This window comes from Amblyomma mixtum, chromosome 2 (assembly GCF_055824585.1).
Source record: "Amblyomma mixtum isolate Tamu chromosome 2, ASM5582458v1, whole genome shotgun sequence".
NCBI lineage: Eukaryota > Metazoa > Arthropoda > Arachnida > Ixodida > Ixodidae > Amblyomma > Amblyomma mixtum.
Genome location: NC_143013.1, coordinates 300,020,703 through 300,042,991, shown reverse-complemented (window position 1 = coordinate 300,042,991; position 22,289 = coordinate 300,020,703). Strand labels below are relative to the sequence as shown.

At 42.0% G+C, this 22,289-nt stretch overlaps 2 protein-coding genes across 12 annotated transcripts in view; one reads left to right on the top strand and one right to left on the bottom strand.

Moving 5' to 3' along the window:
• Positions 1-15,980, top strand: part of Camta (Calmodulin-binding transcription activator) — a 469,187-nt gene extending 453,207 nt beyond the window's left edge. For 5 of the 11 annotated variants that reach the window (XM_089574641.1, XM_089574634.1, XM_089574643.1 and 2 more), the window contains 6 exons: positions 585-730; positions 2,802-3,007; positions 4,963-5,037; positions 7,581-7,611; positions 8,758-8,878; positions 10,255-15,980. In XM_089574641.1, coding sequence (XP_089430767.1) covers positions 585-730; positions 2,802-3,007; positions 4,963-5,037; positions 7,581-7,611; positions 8,758-8,859 — 560 coding nt within the window. In that variant the 3' untranslated portion in view covers positions 8,860-8,878; positions 10,255-15,980. Of the gene's footprint in view, positions 1-584; positions 731-2,801; positions 3,008-4,962; positions 5,038-7,580; positions 7,612-8,757; positions 8,879-9,775; positions 10,231-10,254 lie in introns of those variants that run through there. The other 6 variants (XM_089574637.1, XM_089574635.1, XM_089574636.1 and 3 more) reach the window with 6 other exon arrangements.
• A 3,512-nt stretch (positions 15,981-19,492) lies between these two features.
• Positions 19,493-22,212, bottom strand: LOC149364657 (uncharacterized). The gene is made up of 3 exons (XM_089574630.1): positions 22,054-22,212; positions 21,772-21,875; positions 19,493-20,213 (listed from the first exon to the last, which is right to left on the bottom strand). Exons 2-3 carry the CDS (start codon positions 21,854-21,856, stop codon positions 19,585-19,587), a joined length of 714 nt encoding a protein of 237 aa, XP_089430756.1. The 5' UTR covers positions 21,857-21,875; positions 22,054-22,212; the 3' UTR covers positions 19,493-19,584.
• Positions 22,213-22,289: the final 77 nt, after the last annotated feature.

Sequence of the window (22,289 nt, the reverse complement as noted above, 5' to 3'; positions counted from 1 at the left end):
TTTTTTCCAGTTGAGAGTGAAAACCTGTGCTAGTGTTGCAGCATCTCATCTCTACTGAAGTGGCCAGGGTCAGGATTGAACCCACAATTTTACTCTCACAGCATTGTGCCACAGCTGTAGAGACACTGCTGAGTAGTTGCCTGCAATGAATGTGCACTACCATGTGTTGAATTTTTGAGAGGCATAGCCATAGGTAGCTTGTGGAGATTGAAGGCCTCCAGCATTTCCACAGAGATTTTGGTGATGTCATATACAACATGTTTTTTATTGTTCCCAATGTCTGTCATGCTTCCCCTAGAGTACCTGATCGCAAAATGCCACCTCCTAACACCGCTAATCCCCGCTGTTGAAAGTACTTGTTTGTGTCTTTGTTACTTGCTACCTTTTATGAAAAAGTGCAATAATGAGCAGGTTTAAAGAAAAAGTTAGAAGAATGCTTTGGTTTATTTTCTCAATCTTACCTTCTTGCGATTCCAAACCTATACATATTATTTTTAGTATCCTTGCACCATCTTTTTTTTCCTGCCTTGCCCTTTAATCTAGTCTTCAATGCCTGCCATCCCACTTTGCTACCCTCTGTCCAGACAAGGAGCAGCGGGAGTTATATGAGGCAGCCAAGATCATCCAGAAGGCATACCGCTCATACAAGGGACGCAAGCGTCAAGAAGAGCAAGAAAAGGAAAGAGCTGCTGCTGTGCTCATCCAGAGCTACTATCGAAGGTACAAGCAGGTACGTGCTGATCTGAGGTACTTTCCCTGCTGCCCTTGTTTGCTTGCCACGGATGAGCAAAGTGGATATATATTCACAGAGGCATGAAAAGGTAACTGTAATAAGATTAATGCATCCCACATAAAGCAACAATCTTAAATTGATGCGCTATTTTTGATCCGCACCACAATAATCTTACTAACGCCCTTGAATTGGTTCAGAACCGTGCAACACGATTCATTCTATCTAATTATTTCTACCACTCAAGCATCTCAGCACTAAAAGCTCGAATCAACTTGCCCCCCCTAGCCTCGCGCCGTAAGATAGCACGTCTTAACCTTTTTCATAAATTTTTCCATTCTTTGCCTCTTGATAACCCCTACATAAAAAGAGCCCACCGCGTCGCCCGGTTCAGCCACAGTAATGCAGTGTATCCCCTACAAGCCCATACTGTGACATTTCAGCAGTCATTTTTTCAGCGTACTGCACGAGACTGGAATGACCTGCCCACCGAAGTTGCCATTATCATCAACCCACTAGAATTCAAGCGGAGCATCGCCAACCTTTCATCTTAACATTTTTTACCATTGTTTGCCAGATACCATCCACTCCCTCATGTAATGTCTCAACCGAGACCTTTGAGGAAATAAATAAATAAATAAATAAATAAATAAATAAATAAATAAATAAGGTCTTGTAAAACACAACAAAAGCAAAGAAATAGAAATTTAGTTCTAGCAATGCGTTCTCACCCTGTGATTGCATATGTAACTTGGCTGCTGGGAAATACATTGTGTTTGTTTTTAACGCTGAGTTTCATTTCATTAACAGTTGCACTCCTTAAAGTGCATCTTTTATCGTAAAGAACATTTTTGTTGAAAAGTGGAACTGCCTTTGCATTGATGTAAATCAGCAGTTAGTACCATGCAGCTCTCATGACAGGGCATTTTGCATCTGTGCATTCTTCATTACGTATAGATGTAGACATACATAGAAAAAGCATGTGCAGGCAGTATACATATACCTCAGTACATGTGCCTAGCGTACATCATAATTTTCAACGAAAGATTACTTTTTTGCTGCTGGTATTTGCCTTCTGTTTCTCAGTTTTCCTGGAATGCAATCACTATCACACTCACCTATTAGTGTCATAAACACCAGAGTAATAAAAAAAAAATTGTGCACACAGATGAAAATATTCGTGATAAAAAAGTCTCACGGCTTTTTTTAGCATGACTATTCGGAAGCATCGTGTTTTAGACTCCAAGATTCTTGTTGTGACGAAAAAAAAAAAATAGGGTTGCAAAAATTAATTTGTCAGTTCCTTTACTGAATTGTAGGTCCCCCGTTCTGATAGCTGAAGTAGTGAATGAACTTAGTGGTTTTGGTGATAGCTGTGCCCTAACCTTCTGCCATATTGGCTTCAGCAACGTTCTCTTAAAACATAGGTGAAACCTAGGCCTAAGTTTTGTGGGATGATTCCAGTGCGATTAATGTTCTAGAGCCCTGCTGGTAGAAATGGAATCATTTGTTGGGGCTAGTTCTGTTATTGCCAATATTCTACTAGTACCTTTATAATTACTACTATAACTTTATTTATAAAACCCCGCTGGTGAATTGAGCCAAGTTGCGTGGTGAACTCCTGCCTAACTATTCAGCTTTCATGTAAGATTAGGCTTGATCTTGCTTTCTGGTTTTTTAATGCTTTGTATCAACTCACATTTCACCAAGTAGACACTATAAGAAGACCTTTTTTAAGCACCAGAATAATTAGGCTCCACATACAAAGAAAGAACCCATTTATGCAATTGTTCACATACCTGCCTAGAGCGCTCAAGCAGCATGCTCTGTCAGGATGTTTCTTGGTGGGCCCAATTTAACACTGAAAGATGTAAGGAATTAAAGACAGTACATGTGAATATGCATGCACCACGAGGTCTGGTTTCAAGCCCTAGGCCACTCATAAAAGACTCAAGTGTGGTCCCGAGCGCACTGTTCTAGTGCTGTGTTTGAGTGAGATGTGTGGACGGCTGTACAGTACACAGCACTACACAACACTTGACTCACTTCTTCTCACCAATTCTTTTCACAGTACATGTACTACAAGCAGATGACCAAGGCAGCAGTTGAGAGCTTCCACGGCTGGTGCGAGCAGCACAAAAGGTTCAAGAAGAGTCCAGAAGGGGAGGCAGCCACAGGCAGCCCTGGGCAGGGCTTCTTCCACAGAGGCTACTCCGATGACCGACGGCCATCTTCCCTCTCGAGCCGGGAGGGAACTCCCACCACCTCGGCTTTCAGGTTCATCATTTCATATGTGTCACCCTTGCACTGCTCAAGTGCAGCATCGCTTCCCTTCAGTCCACGCTGTATTCAACACTTGCTTTCATCGGCCACATACTTCGGCACGTCTAACCCAGAACACTTTGTAAACCACTTCAGCGTGTCATTAAAATACACCAGGTTGCAGATGCCAGGAAGCTTTAGAATACGGTAATGCTATCAGTTAGGGAGATTGGGGAGTATGAGCAGCAGTGCTAATGCGCAGAACTTTAAAGCCCCTTGGGTTAGCGTTCCGCGCATGCGCACTGGTGTCTACTATTCCCTGTTCTCCTAGCCAATAGGGTCACCCTATTCTAAAATTTACAGGGTCACCCTATTCTAAAACTTACAGGGTCACCCTATTCTAAAACTTACAGGGTCACCCTATTCTAAAACTTACAGTGTTACAGTGTGACTCTATTCTAAACCTTAATATATTATGGAAATTTTTTTTAATATTGTGGCCCTATCTGTTATGGGAATAAGAGAATAGGGGGGGGGCAGTACACTTGTGCAGAATGCTAATGCCCCGTGGTTTGCATTCCGTGTGCTTTGTATGTGCTTTGGTGTGCTTTGTGTTTCACTGCATCCATAGGCCAGATTCAAGATTCTAAAATTTTTCAGTTGTCTAAAAAGAAAACGACATTCTGCTGAGAATGGCTGCACAAATTGTCAAAAAAAAAAAAAACTTCACCTGGAAAAAGCGGGAATTACTTTGTACATTACTGCACCAATTCTTCAACTCACTCATTAATTATGCCAGATTTTTAGGGAGCCAACACAAATTGCTGATGGCTTTGCCAAAGCTGCTACCCAATACCACCCAAGGTTTCTTTCAAGCTGGAAAGGTTTAGGCTTGTATAATTGTGAGCAATCTGAGCATGCTTTCCTTGATTCGTATCATGTCTTCAAAACAATTGTGAATGCATCAACTTTAGTCATGCTGCAAGTTCTGGTTAATAGGAGATACCAAACATCTTGTTTAACAACATACTTAAGTGCACTGAAATGAATTTAACTCTATAGTCCATGTTAAGTAATAACTGGATGCATGATTGTTTATGGCCACTTTTCGTTAACGAATGTAAGAGCATTCAGAAAGAATATGCTGCAGTGACATTTCATGCCGTCAGTTATTTTGCAGATTCAGACAGCCTACATGGACCAGTACTGAACATTCCACTTCAAGAATTTCATTTTCAATAAAGGGTAATTGGACAAGGGCAGGACCACTCTATGATGGCTTGAGGAGTCCCTAGCCCACTAAAGACAGTGGCAGCCCTAGCACAAAGAACACTGGAGAAGTTACTTTTAAACAGGAAGAAAACTATTGCAACAGTGTAAAAGTATGCATGTACAGTTGCAGCCAAAATAATAGAGCACGTTTCATGTTTGAAATTTTCTCACACACTCCTTACAGAGTATATGAAGGTTTCTTGAGTTTACCCGCAAGCATACCAGTGGCACTTGCTAGGACATGTATGAAGAGCATCCTGATTTCCTGTAGATAAGGCATGAGAGGAGTTTGATTGCCGAAGCATGCTCCATATTATGGTCTCTATTGTACACACCAACATCAGCGTTGGCATGAACTGTGTAAACAGAACTACACAGAAACTCATGGTAACAAAACAGGCAAACAATTTATTGTACTCTGTGAGTTTATTGCGACTCTACTTATATGCGTTCACATAGATACACTGCTTGAAGGCGCATTCAAGAGTGACCACAAGCCAAGGGTGTCTCCTTCCTTACTTTCTTCATTTGCAGGGATTAAAATTCACGTATGAGTGTAAGATATGAAGAACTTACAAAAGCAGTGACTCTGTAGAAACAGCACTGAAAGGTTCTGCACAAATATGTCTTGCTTTGAAGCTTCTAAGACCTTAAGAGAGCGGTATTTTATATTCCTGGTTACCCTCTTCTTGTTACAGACGAACGTATTCCCAGCGGCGTCAGCACCAGGCCGCTAGGAAGATTCAGCAGTTCATGAGACAGTCGAAAAACAAGTGAGTCTATTCTGAGGAGCATATATGCCTTCCATCCTCTGAGGCGCAAGCTATATGCAAATAACCAGAATGAGGAAACAAAGTAAGGAATTATTCTGGTGTCAGCATTAAAACTAGTGGACTCATCTTTGTCAAGGCAAGTATGGTCATCATTGGCAAGGTTTACAAAGGCTCTGCTTTGCTTAAGTTAGGTGTCTTCTAGCTTTGCCTGAGTAAGGTGCATTCCGACTCCTGCCATCTTGAGTAGGACAGGAGAATAGAAAAGAGTGTTGTTAAAGTTACTGTGGGCTTGCTTAAAAAATGTGAAGGACGGAGACCAGGAAGAAAGTAAGTTGCCTAGTGCTTATTATCGGCATTGCAAAACTGCAGAAGATAAAGCATGAGGGAAAAGGAAAAACAAAAGGGGAGAGTCTGAAAGCTAGTCCATGAAGGAGGACGGCCTACCTACCTTGGGAGAAAGAAGACTTGAAAGCGCACAGAAAAGCGTAGGCAGAGAAAATGTAAAGAAAAAGGACAAGTGAAGAGGGAAATGGACTTATGAAATATGAAACCAAAAGACAAAAAGAAGCCTTACAGGCTGTAGCAAGAGAATTGGGAAGACAAGGATGACATATCTCTCACTCTAGGCACGAGATGTGCTGGACGAAAATGAGCTCTGTATGTAACTTTAAAGATCCCTTAAACAAATTTTATCAAAATTGTAGAAAAATGTTCAGTATGAAGGACCCACCCTTCTATCAGCCACCAACAAATATTTTAAAGGTAATTTGTATTATTGGTGTTTTCAGCAGTCAAAAGTTGTCACTGGCATATACTGAAGCACTCGGAATGTTCCGCCCAATGTCTATGCTTTGTGTAGACATTTTTTACTTACGTGCATAATTCAGTGAATGCTGGCCTAGGTGTACAATGTCCAGCCTTCTTTCCCTGCTGCTCCACTCTCATTGGCACCTGCTGCTTATGATGCTAACAAATCCATACAGCCAACAGCTGCCATGACGTGGTAGCAGTGGAAGTGACACCAAAGCAGAGTTTCGAGAGTTTCGAGATGAAGATTGTAGGCCTTGCACTGTACACAGAGCAGCTCTGTTAGGCTCGGATGCTAAGCCAGTAACAACCTCAACCTCAGGTGTTTATCGGCAAGTGATCAACAAGTGGGATGGTTTAGCAACCATGTTCAAAAAAGTGTTTCTGGGCCCCTAAGCAACCTAAACAAGTTCGAGATAACACATTGTGCTTGATCTTTACAAGACATGTTCAGCCACTTGGAAACAATGTTCTCTAGGGTAGCATGGTTGTTTGGGCCGGTTAGTTAGGATCCATGGTATCGAGCAATCACCACATGAAAAAAACAGATGTGCTGGAAACAGAAACATAAAAGACCAGACAGGCACAGCACCTGCTCAATACCGTATCTCTAGGATAGCATGTAGAAGTCTCGGTAGGCGCTACAGTATGTGCTGCCATGAGAAGGACTAGAAAAAGAGTGCACCCAATCCTGATGGAGAATAAGAGCACTGGGCACCTCACTGTTTCACCTACAACAATCCTTTTGGGTGAAACCTCTTTCACTTCTGCTACTCTTTCTTCTGCCTTTCCCTATACCTCCTGGGTGCACGAGTCTCTTTAGCTCCCTATCCTCAGAAGCATATAAACTCTGCCAAAGATGACAGCAGCTGCCTTTACATGGACAAGTCTCCTAGCTGAGATGCTGGCACCAGGCTTGCATACTTCTAGTTGTCATCAGCCCCATATGCTGGCTGTCTTCTCTGATGATCAGTCTTTGTCAAAAGTTTGTAGCCCACTGTTTCCGTGGCCAGAGCAGGAATGCTACCAAACAGCATTGACATGATCGGTGGCACTCAGAAGTACCTAGATTGCGCTGGGCAAGAAGGCGTTTCCTTCTCCCTCTTGTGCTCTTAACAACAGTGGGGTCACATGAGAGCGAGGAGGACACAACCCCTAAACCATGCACAGTTTCGGCACTGGCGCGCACTGTTGATAGCAGCACTGCCGCTTGCCAGTGAGCTTCAAACTTCTGACAAAGACTGTACCAAGGATAGAGAAATGGAGCTCACTGTGTTAGTTGATTACATTTATTCTTGCTTCCATGTGGAACATACCAATTTTTTTTAGGAGAAGTTAGTTGCAACGTCTTGATGATTCACTTTTTTCTGTCTAGTAATTTGCAGATCGATTATTGCTAACTGCAATTGGGGGGAGTGGAGGGGGGCTGCAGTGCAATGTTTTGGCTTTACATATAACTGGGATATCAGCCTAGTCATGAACAAAGCAGTGATGCTACAAGTAAGGTGACATAGTGTGCAGAATTAATATAGATTCACGCAAATGTAAGTGGTTTCACGGAATCATTCACATTTTGCTTGATGACATTCGTGCACTGTTTCATGTGTCTAGTTTAAGGTTTGTAGTGCAACCACTGTGCTTGTGAGCCTTTTTCAATTGCTGTTTCCTGCATTCTGTCTCTATGCTCACTTAGTATGCTGACAGCCTCTCTTTTCCTCAAACTTTTGCACAAAAAGCAGCATGTGGGAGTTTTTACATGGGAAAGTGGTGAGTGGTTTGTTCACTCCTGTCTGTGCCATTCCATTTTTTCTGTCCACTTGCACCACTTCCTGTTCTTTTTTTTGTGCGTCGCATACATTTTTTTTTTTTTCTGTTTCGTATCTCAAACATTTAAGTTCTTTTATGGAGCTGCGTATATATAAATGTATGTACCTAGCTTGTAACTCCTTTATGAATGTTGTGCATGTATGTCGGTACATTCTTTTGCTTAGAACATACATGGTGCAAAAATACATTATGGCCAGAACACATTGGACAGTGCCAACCGTTTGCTGCAACTTATATAGTGGAAAGCTTATAGAGGCAAATTAAGCTGTAGCAAAATGATTCACTCTGTCAGAGCACTGTTATTTCAAGGCATCAGCCAGATTGATTATTTTGCAATTGAGAAATGCAAGTGGCTGTTTGCAGTACCTAAGAAGAAGAATTTAGACGTGATTCTCCACCATTAAACACAACTGGTGCACCGAGGAAACAGACTCTATGTAGCAGGCGTATGCTTTGGAGTGATGTCGTTAGGTAATATTGACTCTCACATCGTAACAAGGGGCTGTCAAGCTCCTGTCTGCTTGCTGAGAAGAAACACAGGAAAGGGGTAAACAAAATTCTGAGAGAGCAAGAGCAACATAGTTGCAGCTGCCCCTCACATACTTCAGATTGAGGAAGGTCATCACAGTGCACTTCGCATCCGTGACTATATCCCGCTGTGTGAATGGAATGGGCAACTCTAGCGATGGGCAATTCAGAGTCCTTGTGACAGCAATGCTGCACAGTGAGCTGAGTGTGGGGAGTAACTTGGCTCGTGTTGTCAAAATTTATTTTTCAAGCATTTCAATAATACGAATTCAAGAAGAGGGCTTAGTCAGGCTGTACCTGAATAGTGCGACCCCAGTCATGTGATTCTTACAGCTACTTCAGAAAAATAAAGTTGTATTGAAGGAAAACAAAGGTCACTTTGTGTACTTGGTCAAACGTAGCTGCACCTAGTTAACATCGTTATGTATGCCTTTCACCCACACTGGTGCAAGGTATTCAAACGCTGAAGGTGCTGTAACATGCAGTTTAGATTGTGCTGCTCGGGGGAAATTTTAAGGCACTGCACCCGTCATATTGCTTCCGCTGCTGCCCTTGCAGATTGCAGAGAGAGCGTGCCTTAGCTGCCGAAAGAGAGAGGCCAGCAGTGGTCGTACCGGCGCCGCCCCGGCTGCCCACAAAATCCCAGGAACTGCCTTCTAGCTTCAAGGAGGCTTGAAAGGTGAGGCCATTCAGCTAAAGCCAGCTGGAACTCATTGCTGGTGAAAGCTAAGCATGTCGATTTTGAGCGCAGCCTGAAAGGCCATCCTCTTATGCAGAACTGCTTCATTCTTTGCAAAACGTTAATGCACAGTGACGTCTACAAGACGTTTTTGTTTTGTTTCTCTGTGTATTATTGTTTTAGTAAAAGTACACCCTAATAGTAGCTGAACAAACTTCCTCATTTCAGCTGTACTGTGAAGGCAGGCAAATATTAGGTTCAGGAATAGCTGTCAAATTAATGCACGGTCAGCTTAGTAAAATATGCACTGCATAGCTTGCTTACTGCTCACTGTTGGCCATTAGTTTGACTGTGAAATGTTTGCTGTTCTCACGTCCTCTGAAGTTCATCTTTCCTGCTTAGCCATCACTTGAGAGCACATCTAGGTGAAGCGCTCATGCCGTGCTCCTCAGCAAATGATGCTGAAGTGTCTGTGGAGCCACCTGTTTGTAGCTGTCATAACTAAGCTGAGTGCAGGACACGAAAGAAGAGAGCTGGGCTGTTGGCACATATTCATGATTCACAACAACGCAGCAAACACAGACAAAAGGGAGACTAGACAAAACAAGTGCAGCTGTGAATCACTAATGCAGGACACGCACTTAGGTGATTGTAAAAGCTGGGAAGATGGGCACTGGGAGACATGAAAATGCTTTGGATATGATATTCCTTCTGAAAATAGCGGTGCAGAGATGGCAAGTTATTACTATACATAATACACCGTTTCGTGAAGTTCTCAAAATGATCATAATGATGCCATGTGTCCATGACATGTTAGGCAAAGATAGTGCTAATCTTTTTGTATCACAAGATACAATTCATTTATTAAAAGCATGTGCTCTCTCTCTTGCATTGCAGATGTACTATCAGGGACAGAAGTCCCCAGAACACGCGACCAGCAAGCAACGCGTATAGCTTCGTTATCAGTTGGTGGTCACAGACCACACTTGCGGTGATGAAAATTGCTCTTGGGATCTCTAATGTGTGACAGTGAAATCAGTGAAACATTGGCACAGTTGCGGGTCATGGAGACCTTTGTCCTCGATAGTACCTCTGCCCAGTTCTATTCTAGACTTGTTCCAGCCCCTTTGGCTTAAGTTACTTGATGGGTAGTTGTTCTTTTTTAATAGTAAAAAACTGCTGCAGACGCTAATTCTTAGCACTGTTTTAATTGAGAATTTGAGCCTGTGCTCAGTAACAGCTGTGCAGAGGTTTCCCTTGTCTTTGAAACATTGCGATAGTGTTTCATGTGAGAGGGTAACAAGTTCCAGAATCTTTCTCTTGCCAGCAGCTAGTACATTGGTCATAACAACCCACTACTTCTCTTCTCATTTCAGCAGTGTGAGCTCAAGCAACAAGTGCGTGAGAGGGAAAGCAATGTCTGATGGAGGAGAGACGACGTAGTGCACAGCAGTCACTCTGCTGCTGCGGGATTTTCTGTTTTACAGCAGTTTTAGCTATGTCCTCAATTACTTTTTGGGTAGGTGTGTAATTCAAGCCCTGCTGGTTGGGTTTTCTTACACACTTTATGTTTTTCATTTCTCGCCATTTTATTGAGAAATGTTTTATGTGAACTTGTTTCCATGCCCAGAGAGAACCCCCGTACAGAGCATTCAATTCCTGTGCTTTATGCAGCAGTACTGCTTCATCCATGCGACGTTGCTGCACAAAAGCCCAGATGAGCATGTGACTTGGCTTTCTTGGCCTTGCTGCAGAATTTTTTAGCATTGAGGAAAATTAATTTCACTTACCACTACTTGCACCGACTTTTTTTTTCTCTTCTCACATTGTGTTTCCGAAGTTCCACTTGTTTTCATCCTTTACTCATCGGTTCCCAAGCTTATAGCTTGCTTCTGTGTATTGATGACATACATACACACACACACATACATACATACACAAAAATGCAGTATGGTACAAATGTTTGTAAAACCACGGAAGCCTCCTTCCTCCATTAGACACAAATCTTTTCTCTGCGCCTTTCATCTTCACAGGACACGAGAAAAAAAAAATGGTGGAGAGAAATGAAGAGCATTGTTTGTGACAACTGTTCGTGTTTGTTCATCAATATAATTTATCTTCATTGTGACTTTTTGAATGTTGTCTGTAAAAAAAAAAAGATACAAAGCTCAGTGTTGCCTTCTTGACACAGGTTCTTATTTTTATGTTTTTTGCGGAAGTGTCAATCACTCCATATTTTGCACTCACAGTATGATAACTGCTATGTAAACCAAGGCGGGATGCAAGCCCTGCAGCGGATGTCCCTGAGTTTCTTTGTTGTTGCTCTGTCACATCGCTGATACTATATATATATATTATATATACACATATATTCCTGTTGTCGGCAACGCTTGCTTGACTGTATGTTATGAACCACTTTAGCTGCTGAATTGAAAAATTATTTTTGTGTGCCACAGAAATGCAGTGCTGTGTGTGTGTGCAGAACACTTGGCTTGTGACAAACAATTCCTAACAGTGTAGTCATAAGAGAAAACAAGCAGTTATTAAACTAACAACAGTAGAGTGATTGCCCATAGGTACTGCATACTAAGAAAAATTTAACCATGAAAATTGTCAAAAGGAGGCCATTTCATTTCTTCGGAAATCAATGTTCTGGGTACCGTGCATGTTCGATGCAGTATAGGTTGCAGTTCCTTTATCTTTTACCGCATTGAAGATGGGGTTCGCTAAATTTGCTTCTGCGCACACAACACTTTTTCCTTATTCTTTATTTGATATGTTCATAGAAATAGTTTTGCTGGTTCATGAGCTGAACCTGGATTCCCAGTGCAAAAGGCACTCTGTAATTGTTGGAGAGAAGTAAGAAATTGAATGTTCTAGTCAGAAATTTCCTTCTAGGTTCTTTATAACCAAGGAAAGGGAAGTGGTTAGTAAGACACCCTTCTGACATGCTTCACCACATTGGTACGTCACAGGCACCTGCGATATTGACACATTTGAGGGAGTGTCATGATGTGCACCTTTGTTGCCCGCTGTTTTTGTTTTTCGCTGTGCAGTGATGTACACTCCCACAATGCGCCTTGTCTGTTCTCTCCTGTTGTCACATGTCCGTGCCATAGGTACAAACTACATAGTAAGCCAGACTGAGGGTTGCGCAGGGATTGTTGCTTCTTAAAAAGCGTGCTGTTGGCAGGCGTCAGTGGATTTTGCTTTGCATATAGGCTACCTGGTTGGTTTGCTGGGCGGGCTCTTGCTGAAGACAGATGTTGTAAGCATGGCTTTGCAACCCTACGAAACCTGCTTTGGGAAAATGCTCTTGCAGGTGGTCAGAACTGGGTGCCACTACATGTTGTGACCACCGGTAAGCACAGCAGCTCACGGCTTCATTTGTCCAAAATAGGTGCTTGCTGCTCTCATGTAGTGCGGTATAGCGCCATTTGTATTCCCAAAGCATAAATAACATGAGTGAGTCTGCCCACAGTTAAGTCGAAGTGGGAGAAGCCAGATAGTGCACCGTCAGACTGTGGTGCAAGCTGTCCCATTTTATTTCTGTTTTGAGAATATACACAAAGCTACCGCATTACGCTCTGATAACTATATAGCACACATCTACCCTTCACACAGTAATTTGGATGAAAATTGAAGCATGCTGTCATGTTGCATGAGTCTGAGCAAGCAGCAAAAGACATCTGTGCCGCTGTGCTTACTTGGTGGAGCACAGTACTGGAGTGGTCACATCTTATGCTGCCGCATTGAATAAAAGTGTGCCAGGTGTTGTTGTTGGCAAGTGGTAGCATTTTTCAGGCCCTGCATGTACTTCTGTGAAGCACGACCTGAGAAAAATGCCTTGGTATACTCCACGTCCCCTATTGCCAAATCTACAGTTAACAAGGAACATCACTAGTATTTTGTCTAATGTTGTGAGGCATGATGTTAAGGCTAAAGTGGTGATGTTCTGGGAGCTTGGTCAAACTCGTTTCAGCTTTTGTATTACTTCTGAATAGTCCTGCATAGCTCATGTACCCCTCGGTGTGAGCAGATGTTCAGTGTCTGCACTCTTGGGGCTAGCACCATTCTTTTAGGAGACTGGCACTCGCACATGCAGATAAGTGACCCTTCCATGTACATGACACACAAGATGGCAACTGGAGGTGCAGAGATTTCCTTCCGACTATTGCAGTTAGCTCGTTTATGTTATATATTGGTAAGCAAGCTTCTCAGAGCACATATGGTTAGTAATCTATCCAAGGGACCTGCTAGATCCGTAGAAGAGTCGGCACGATTTCTTTCACTCGCGTGAATGCAAACTTCTTAGGAGCAGTACAAGGCAGCACAGGGATTCACACAGCAAAACAGGCCAGCAGGTGTGAGAAGAGGCATTGGCAGTAGTAGTGAATAAAAAGCATAAGTCTCCCAAGTGTTGAATGCCAATGAAGAAGGGTGTGTGACATACGCACAGGTGTTGGTGATTCTTTTTGAGTGTCCTCGATGCCAGAAACTGTCCACATCCCAGGCTGCTTGTCATATGTACCCCCACCCACTCCAGCGTCTGTGTGCGCACCTGTGTTATTCTGGTCATGTTGTCTTGAGGCAGTCGCGCAACATTGGCGTGCGCCTTGTGAGCAGAGTTCGCTGTGTGTACATACACTTCATGTAGTTACGCTGTACCCCCAGCAGTGCAGTCCTAATGTACTGAGGAAAGGTTACGAAAAATGAGCAACATACGAGACATGGTAGTGTGCTGTCTTTTTCTTAAAGCTTTCACTTGTAAGCGCTACCTAACTATAACTACTCTCTAGTTTCTTCTCTCACCGTCTCTACTTCAAGTGAAGTATACCAGTACAAATACCACCCCCAAGTCCAAGTGTGATGGGCGTCTGTGAGCGCCGTTAGATGTGGAGGAACCCAGAATAGTCGTTGCTGTCACTCTTGCTTTGCAGAGGGAGAGAGAGAAAAAATTTTTGGGTCTGCTTGCGAGTGCGCCATGTCTTCTGCATTAAGCTACAAATTCGGAGGCGTAGATTTAATGCGAACTTATAATTCACCTTGTCCAGTTCCGGAACAAGCCCAACTCAAGCGATGCCTCATTGTGTCAACCTTTGCACAAGGCTAGCTATTGTCATATGCATCTTTCAAATTAAAGGCGCCATATGCCTTTGTGTCTAAATCCACAGAACACTAATAATGCAACTCGCTGACGAGCCTGGCAGAACTTCAGTAGCATACATTTCTTTGTGTACGCCCTTGCATACAAAATAAAAATAACCATGCTTGAGGCGTAACTTCTGCATTTGCAAAAAAGAAGGTGGTACACTAAAGGCAAACCTTCAAACAACATCCTGGCTAGAATGCCTTTTGTAAGCAAGGAATGTAGCATTAGGTTTGATTAACTACATTCCCATATTGATATTATAGTCTGTATATATTTGTGGCAGAGCAGAGAGATGTGTTCACTTGGGGAGGTGGCTGGGGACACAGTCATTACAGTGACTGCAATGTTTGTTTTAGAAATGCATGTGAAAAGCATCATAAACATCAGAACTGACAGCTTTTTATTCCAACTACCTTCCAACATTGAAATTCTTATTTGCTCATGCCAGGATTTCTACTTGCCTGCCTTTTTGAAGTGCACACCGAAAAGAGCAAGCTTGTTCTTTAATTTCCATGCTACAGCCATAACTTCATACAAGAGCTTCAAGAACAATGCTGGAAGTATTTTCTGGGTTTCTTCTGTGCAAAATTTTAGTACACTACACATGTCAACAAGTAAAAAGAAAAGAATGCTTTTGGAAGTATTGTATGCATGTCAATAAGTAAAAAGAAAAGAAAGGAATGCTTTTGGAAGTATTGCAGCAGTGGTTTGGCCAGTACAACACGCAGCCTGTATTGTTGACTAGTCTTCTGGAATCTCAATGAGTAATGAATCTCATAGCTGCAGAAATGTGCAGGCTCTCAGTGGAGAGGTAATGGATTACGTCAAGCTGATTGGGGAAGCAGCATTCAAGCTGACACATCAGTCTAATCGGTGACAGCTGAACCAGGAAAGACAAGGAAAGCCTGAAAGCACATCCAAAGGAAAAGCGAGCATAGTTAAACACTTCTCTCTCTCTCTCTCTCTCTCTCTCTCGCCGTCTTTCTGTCACTCTCTAGTACCACTCCTATATACACATATATAACTATATTTGTGCTCAGACCTTCATCGCGAGATGTGAATAATCGTGATAGCACAAGATGTCGCCATGTTATGTTCTTCTTTCTTAGTGCTGTTCATGTACGGCTGGATTGTCCAGCGCCAATACAGGGCCGTCAGTGCAGATGTTGCCACGGCTATTACCTGAGCCCTCTTGGAAGGGAAAATTCGAAGATTTCTTATTTTTCATGTCGAAACCGTTTTTCTACTGTTGGCCCCATGTCCTTCCCTTGTCTCCTTTCCTCCGTTCTGCTCGATAAATATGTGGTGTCCATAGCTGTTTTGTAATTTCTACCTAGGAGTCACTTGTAGAGTTTGTTAAGAGCCTCGTGTTAACGATTTTTTACATATATATAATATATAAATATATATATAATATATATATTTACTGCCAGTTCCTTGGTATTTTTGACGACTGAATATTTTTGCAACAGTTGCAATTTTCTTGTTTTTTGGTTCATGTTTTTCACCAGTCTAGCCAAGACGTCTTAATAGTGAGTGAAGAAAAACTGCATGATCGATGCCGGTCAAAAGAAGGTGATGCGGTCGGAGTGTTGAAGAGAATAGCGTTGGAAAGGACAGACATGTTAAACAGCTGTTAAGAGCAAGAAGTGCTGGCTCGGAGGTGGAGCTAGTAAGGTCGTCGTAAGTTCTGTGAACATTTTCTTTTTTTTTCTTTCTCCCCCTTTCTCTTAAATTGTGGGGCAGAGGAATGTGTGATAGTTGAAGGACGCTTCCGTTATACCACAGTGCTAGTAGACATTGTCTTGAGTTGCTGTTCTTCTTGTGCCGCAATGACTTTTTCTTGATCTCATCTGTTACCCCCAATGCCATCATTATCACTGATTTCTCATGCGTGTTTCTCGCTGTGTAAAAACCACAAAAACAAATAAAAACTATTCTTCCTTTCAATGTCCTCAGTTCCTTTTATTCTGCCGTTGTATCATGACTGCACCGTAACAAATAAAGAAGGGCAACACATTACTCTTTTAAAAACATTTTAGCAATTAGGAGAATCATATGCTGAAATGTTTTCTTTTTTTTGTGGTTCTCTACAGCAGGCAAGCGTACCATAGCAGTGCCTTGCTTAAGGAATGCACTCTCGTGCTATTTCAAACATTATGAGCCAGCGTGGTAGTTGAGCAGTACTTAGAGTCATAGTACAGCATTTTAAGAACAAGTACAAAAAAAGCATTTTTCTTGTATGTTCATGCCTTTCAGTACCTGCACAGGCATAGAATGAGTGACTAAGGTTGTTACGCGAAAAAATTTAAGACTTTATCCAAAACTGTCATCTTATGTTTGCTGCCAAACTAAAATATGTCAAAAAAAAAGTAAGCGAGACATTTTTACCAACATTATTACAACGGAGACAATGATATTTTTTCACAATGAGTGATTTCAATCTCAGTGTGACATACCAACTATGCAGCAGTAAAGTAGCATCACATCATTAATTGTGTTAACTTCTCATCACGTACTTGTAATCTTGAAATATGGACATCATGATGGTCATCAGGAGCAAGCATAAAACCTAATATAACAACATAGGATCTCCTAGTCAACGTACACTAGGATTTTTTTTTTTTAAATTGCACATTCTTGAACTACAGAACCAAGAAAATTCTTCTGCATGTGGGGTACAGCAGCTTACTGGATACTGCCTTCAAAGCTCGGACACTAATAAGAATGATTTAGAGCGTTGTGCGAGACCTCTGGTTTTAATGTTTGCAACCAGATATCTTTACTGTACTTTTTCCAGCAAAAAAGAAAAAATAGAAGCCCATAAAATATACTACTGGTCCCGGACCAGGACGAATTTTTCTTTAACTGCGAAGTTTCTGAGAAAGCCGTATAGCTTTCCTTTGTAGCCGTATGGCTGCGCTTGGGTGGATGTCAATGAGTAATTACTCCCTTATTACAAATCTACTCCACCTTGGGGGATTCCCCTAAAAAACATTTGACCAATACTATACAACAGTACCATGTGTGCCTGAGCCTGCCATATCAACATATGTTAAAAGGGCTTTAAAAAGAAAGAAAAATAAAAGTGCCACATCAACTGCGGTTTCAACTGAGGTCTAATGAAAAAGACTACTTCAAGCTCCCTCTCAGCGACCTGGGCAGTTGAGCATTGGTGCTGGCCTTGTGTTAAGAGCCCATAACTGCAAGCTGACAGTGTGCCATCAGCATTCAGCTACTGGCGCTTGTCTGTGGCTGAAGTATCCATTTTGTTGCACTGGAGCAATTGGTAATCAAGGAACACTCACACACACTGTCACTGGTATTTCTTTAAATTTAGTACTTTAAAAAAATGAAGGCATGCACAAAAAGATAACCTGCCAAACAAACATAACTTCAGTGGCCCAAACATATGTGCAACAAATAAAGACAACTTACTAATCAATGTTGAACAGTTAATAAGTGGGCACAGTGAAATAATACCAACTACTAATTACAATGCCTCACAAATTTACTAAAGTCTACAGCGCTCTGCCTTTCTTTAAATCTTAGTGTACACTACCAGGCACACTGCGCACATAAGAATTATTAAGCCTTCCATCTTGCAAAGCATCTTCGCTGCTGCTGCTACAGTACCAACACCAACTTCAGCACAGCTATAAATAGCTCACACAAGGCCTGCAATGGTTCACTATTGGTACACAGTGTACACAAAGTTGTTTAACTGCATACCTACATGGAGGAACAACATAAAATGCTGGGCTTTTATTGTACTATGCAAAATATCTGAAAGCTAACACGGCTGTTCAAGCCTTCTCTATCAAAATGAAGCAGACACTTGGTGATCGCTCATATCAAATCATTTTTTTAACCAAGAATTTCGCTTTCAAGATATATTTTGGTTTGGTTTAGTGTCCCAAAGCGACTTAGGCTATGAGGGATGCCGTAGTGGAGGGCTCCGGATAATTTTGACCACCTGGGATTCTACACTGACATCGCACTGTATGTGAGCCTCTAGCATTTCGCCTCCATCGAAATGCAACTGCCACGGCCGGGATTCAACAGTCTTTTGGATTAGCAGCTGAGCACTATAACCACCAAGCCGCCTCAGCGGCTCGTTTTCAAGATATATGAAGATATTCTTTACATGATGTTAGAACATTCCTGTGCCACCCACATATGTGCCAGCTGGTCAGATTTACCATGTGTGAAAGCAGCAACAGGGCACATCTGCATTTCATTTCAACGACACCTACAAAATGTTGGATGATACCAACCATGAACAGCCGCCGTGGTGGCTCAGCGGCTGTGGTGCTCACCAGCTGATTCCAAAGACACAGGCTCTAACCTGGCTGCGGCGGTTGCATTTCGACAGAGGTGAAATGCTTGACCCATGTACTGACCAATGTCGGTGCACCATAAAGAACCACAAATGGTCAAAATTACTCGGAGCCCTCTATTAAGGCGTCCCCATAGCCTTAGTCGCTTTTGGACGCTAAACTCCGTAAACCAAATCAAACCATCCATGAACAAAAGTCATTTATACAAAAAAAAACAACAAATTTTTGTTTTCAATACAGTGTGCACCCCAGCCTCAGCTCCTGTGCAGAGGTAGTGTAGTCATCATACACACTAGTGAGAATTCTACAGTTTTGTTCAATTTTGATGAGTTTTGCTTCGGGATGGTCTTTTCCAGTTCACCCTTGCAACTATATACAGGGTGTTTCACCCAAGACTTTCTACAATTTTTAAAAATAAGCTATTTGAATTAGATGCGCGCTTTTTCTGGCATAGCATTGTCAGTGGTGTAGTACATCATAATGCAGCTAAGACGTGCTAACTAGCAGGCTTGTTAACCAATATTTAATAGTTAACTTTTAAACTGTTACCGTTGGGCTCCTTAATTATTGAGAGAAATGTAGCCCACCGTAAGTAATGTCCATATCAGTTTCTAGAATTTCGAGAACGCGATTATCCTCGGCGCTATGGCCCAACAAATTTCGCCTACATCGCGCAAAAATACACGCAGTTTGAGAAGCTTGCAGGCAAAGCAACCTCTCCAGTGAACCTAACTCGTCGAGATAGCCAAAATTTGTTGGGCCACAGCGCCGAGGATAATCGCGTTCTCGAAATTCTAAAAACGGATATGGACATTACTTACGGTGGGCTACACGCCTCTCAATAATTACGGAGCCCAACGGTAATAGTTTAAAAGTTAACTATTAAATATTGGTTAACAAGCCTGCTACTTAGCACGTCTTAGCTGCATTATGATGTACTACACCACTGACAATGCTATGCCAGAAAAAGCGCGCATCTAATTCAAATAGCTTATTTTTAAAAATTGCAGAAAGTCTTAGGTGAAACACCCTGTATACATGCCACTCATTACGACGACCACTTCGTCACTTCCATGTCAAATTTGTATGAAAATGCATGAAAAAGAAAGAATGTGCAATGTCTATGGAGTAAATTGCATTTTATTGATGGCAAATCTACTCACACCTCCAAAATGGCCTATGAGCAACTTAAATTTATCACCTTCGAAATACAATCAATCAAACTTTGGCTTGACATACTGAACATTGCTCCTATGCTTGCGCATCAGTTCAAGCAGCTTTTCCCTTCTCTCTTCAGGAGTCTCTGGCCTCGGCCTGTTGCGCAACTTCTCCAGTACTCCTGTCACAAACTTCTCTGCATCAAAAGACTGTGCCTCATGAATCTGAGACAGAAGCTCTGCCCTGAAAGCTTGTTCCTTTAGCTTTTCACGGCGAAACCTTCGCTTTGCCCACAGAAAGTACATTCTTTTGCGCAGCTTCTTAAGCTTGTGCTTCTTCATTTTTTTCCGCCGAATGATCAGCATGTTCACAGCACGCTTTTCGGTGACACTGCCTGTTGGCTGCGGATCTGTTTTTTCTACGCGGTCATTAGAGTTTGTTTCACTTGATGGGGCTATGACCTTTCGATCACCAATGGCAGCTGTTGGCTTCACAAAGGATGGAAGAGTGTAGTCCCACGGTGTCCTCAGCATTGGTAGGATAACAGGTTTTTTGACACCTGGTGGGACATACACGACACTGCGGTTGACAGATGGAGTTGCTGGCGAACACTCTGCTGCGACTTTGACCCGACTGCTCACAGAGAGACATGTGGTGTTGCTTTGAGCAAGCTGGTTTAGGCTTCCTGAAAAAAAAAAGAAAAAAGAAACCATTCACTTGCTGTAGCAGGAAGCAGAGCTTCCCAGAAGCACTTTCACTTGGCAGCTGCACTACATATTAGACCACAAAAAAGCATTTAAGCATCAGCTACGGTAGCACTCTTATTTGATGATAAAGCAAAGCAACGACTCCCTTGTGAAGCAAAGGTCTAATAGGTCTAAGTGGTCTGTGCCCGAGAATAGAATTAGAACAAGTTTGTAACAACTCGTCCAGAGGAAAAGCAAGGGCATTAAAGTATCCACTAAAGATACATAGTCAACGTGATAGACAAACCTTACTTTTTCAAAAGTAAAACTTATCATCTTGTGTTTAATGCATGACTCAACTATCAGTAGCACTGATATCGGTTTACCAGCTACCTTGTTGCACTAGGAATCGTTCCTGACAAGCCTGGTTTAGCCCCGTCACATCGTGCGCAAGATGAACTTGTGTACATCAGTACATATATCGTTCAACCAACATTTCATGATTTAAATAAATTGCTGGCATTAGTATGCATATCTAAGGACAATGATACCATATCCAAAACTGATCTCTGCTACACAAGCTGCAACAGCAAGCACAAATGAACTGGTTTGCTTAGATAAATGTTCCTCTTAGTTACCAACTACTTTACATACGATTAAAAGTTCTCTCGCACTTGCAAACCTGCAAAGTATGCGTCCTCTGTGAAATGCCTTGCTTAATCTTTGATGACAACCTCACTTGGAACTCTCATGTAACCAAAGTGTGTAAAAGGTCATGGGGATTCTCGTTTCTCATGCTCCCTAAGGTATTTTTGCTATTACCCAAACACATGCCTTAGAACAAAGCATAATACAGTATGCAATAAACTGCACAGTATGATGGCCAAAACAGAACAATTTATACTTCATGTTTTTTTTTTCTCTGAAATATGTTGCATGAGGTCTTGACTTGCCTGGTGCCATCGTTGTGCTCAAAGCCTCAAGGATGACAAATTTACTCATAAAAATAATTGTCTGAAAGCATTTGTGAGCAAATCAGTTTGGAGTCAAGTATGCTCCTACTCGTAGTGAAAGACCCAGGTTCCTGTACAGAACACATTGGTGCTACACTAGGTAAAACCATAAAGAATGCACAGCTACCATGTGCAATCATCCTTTAACGGATTACCCCCCAGCATCTTTAGTATTAAAATAAACTGCAAATTGAAAAAAAGCATTGCAATCAGCTTGTACCCCAGAAAACCATACGTGAAATGGCTTTTATTCCGTGTTTGTTTGCTTTTTTATTTTTCATTGTACGGCTTTTTACTTATCTGTGATAACCATATGAATTTCTGCTCCGGTTGCAATGCGCGTCGTAGTAACTCAATTCGCCTGTTTTGCATTACTGTTTTCATTGTGGGCGACTTTCATGCCATCTGTGATGAATTCTTCTGATACGTTGCATCGTCTAATATGAGTGGCTAACACATTATTAACTGAAAGAACCTGCACTTATGTGTCTTCGAAGCTAAACCAGTTGTAGAGATCTTCAAATAGCAGCGTTGCGAAACTTACTTCTTGGCGCAGAGATGAGGCAAGCATTCTTTGCAGCGCAACCAAGTTCAGTCGCTGCTCGCGTAAAAGCCCGTACGAAAGCCATGGCCGGGCTCTTTTAGGTGCTGCAAAAAGCACAGTGATGAGAAGCACTCGATCGGTAACAGTAATTGCACACCATACACTCTGCTCCACACCACGGCGTGAAGGAAGTGCATCGTATCGTGTACTTAAAAATGACATTACGCATTTGCTGGAAACATAGAGAACCACACGAGAAAAAAATCCGCTGTGAAAACTTACCTTTCGTACGGCGATCACATCTACAACTCTACATTACAAGGACCGCAGAGCCACAGCTCACACGAGGACCATGATCGGCTAGGCTTCGCATTTGTCTTAGCTATGAGCGATTCAAAATCAATTTAAAAAAACATAAATTAAAAACAAACAAGACTATTTGTAAAATTGCGGAATCATAAAAATATTGACGAAGCATACAAAATGTAAGTTGAGTATTTAAGCAGATACGGCGTAAA

Bases quoted from the DNA above. Each gene is read 5' to 3' on its own strand.
- LOC149364657 (XM_089574630.1), bottom strand. From the start codon at position 21,856: ATGGCTTTCGTACGGGCTTTTACGCGAGCAGCGACTGAACTTGGTTGC. The intron at 20,214-21,771 runs GTAAGTTTCGCA...TTTTTTTTTCAG, and splicing joins CCTCATCTCTGCGCCAAGAA to GAAGCCTAAACCAGCTTGCT.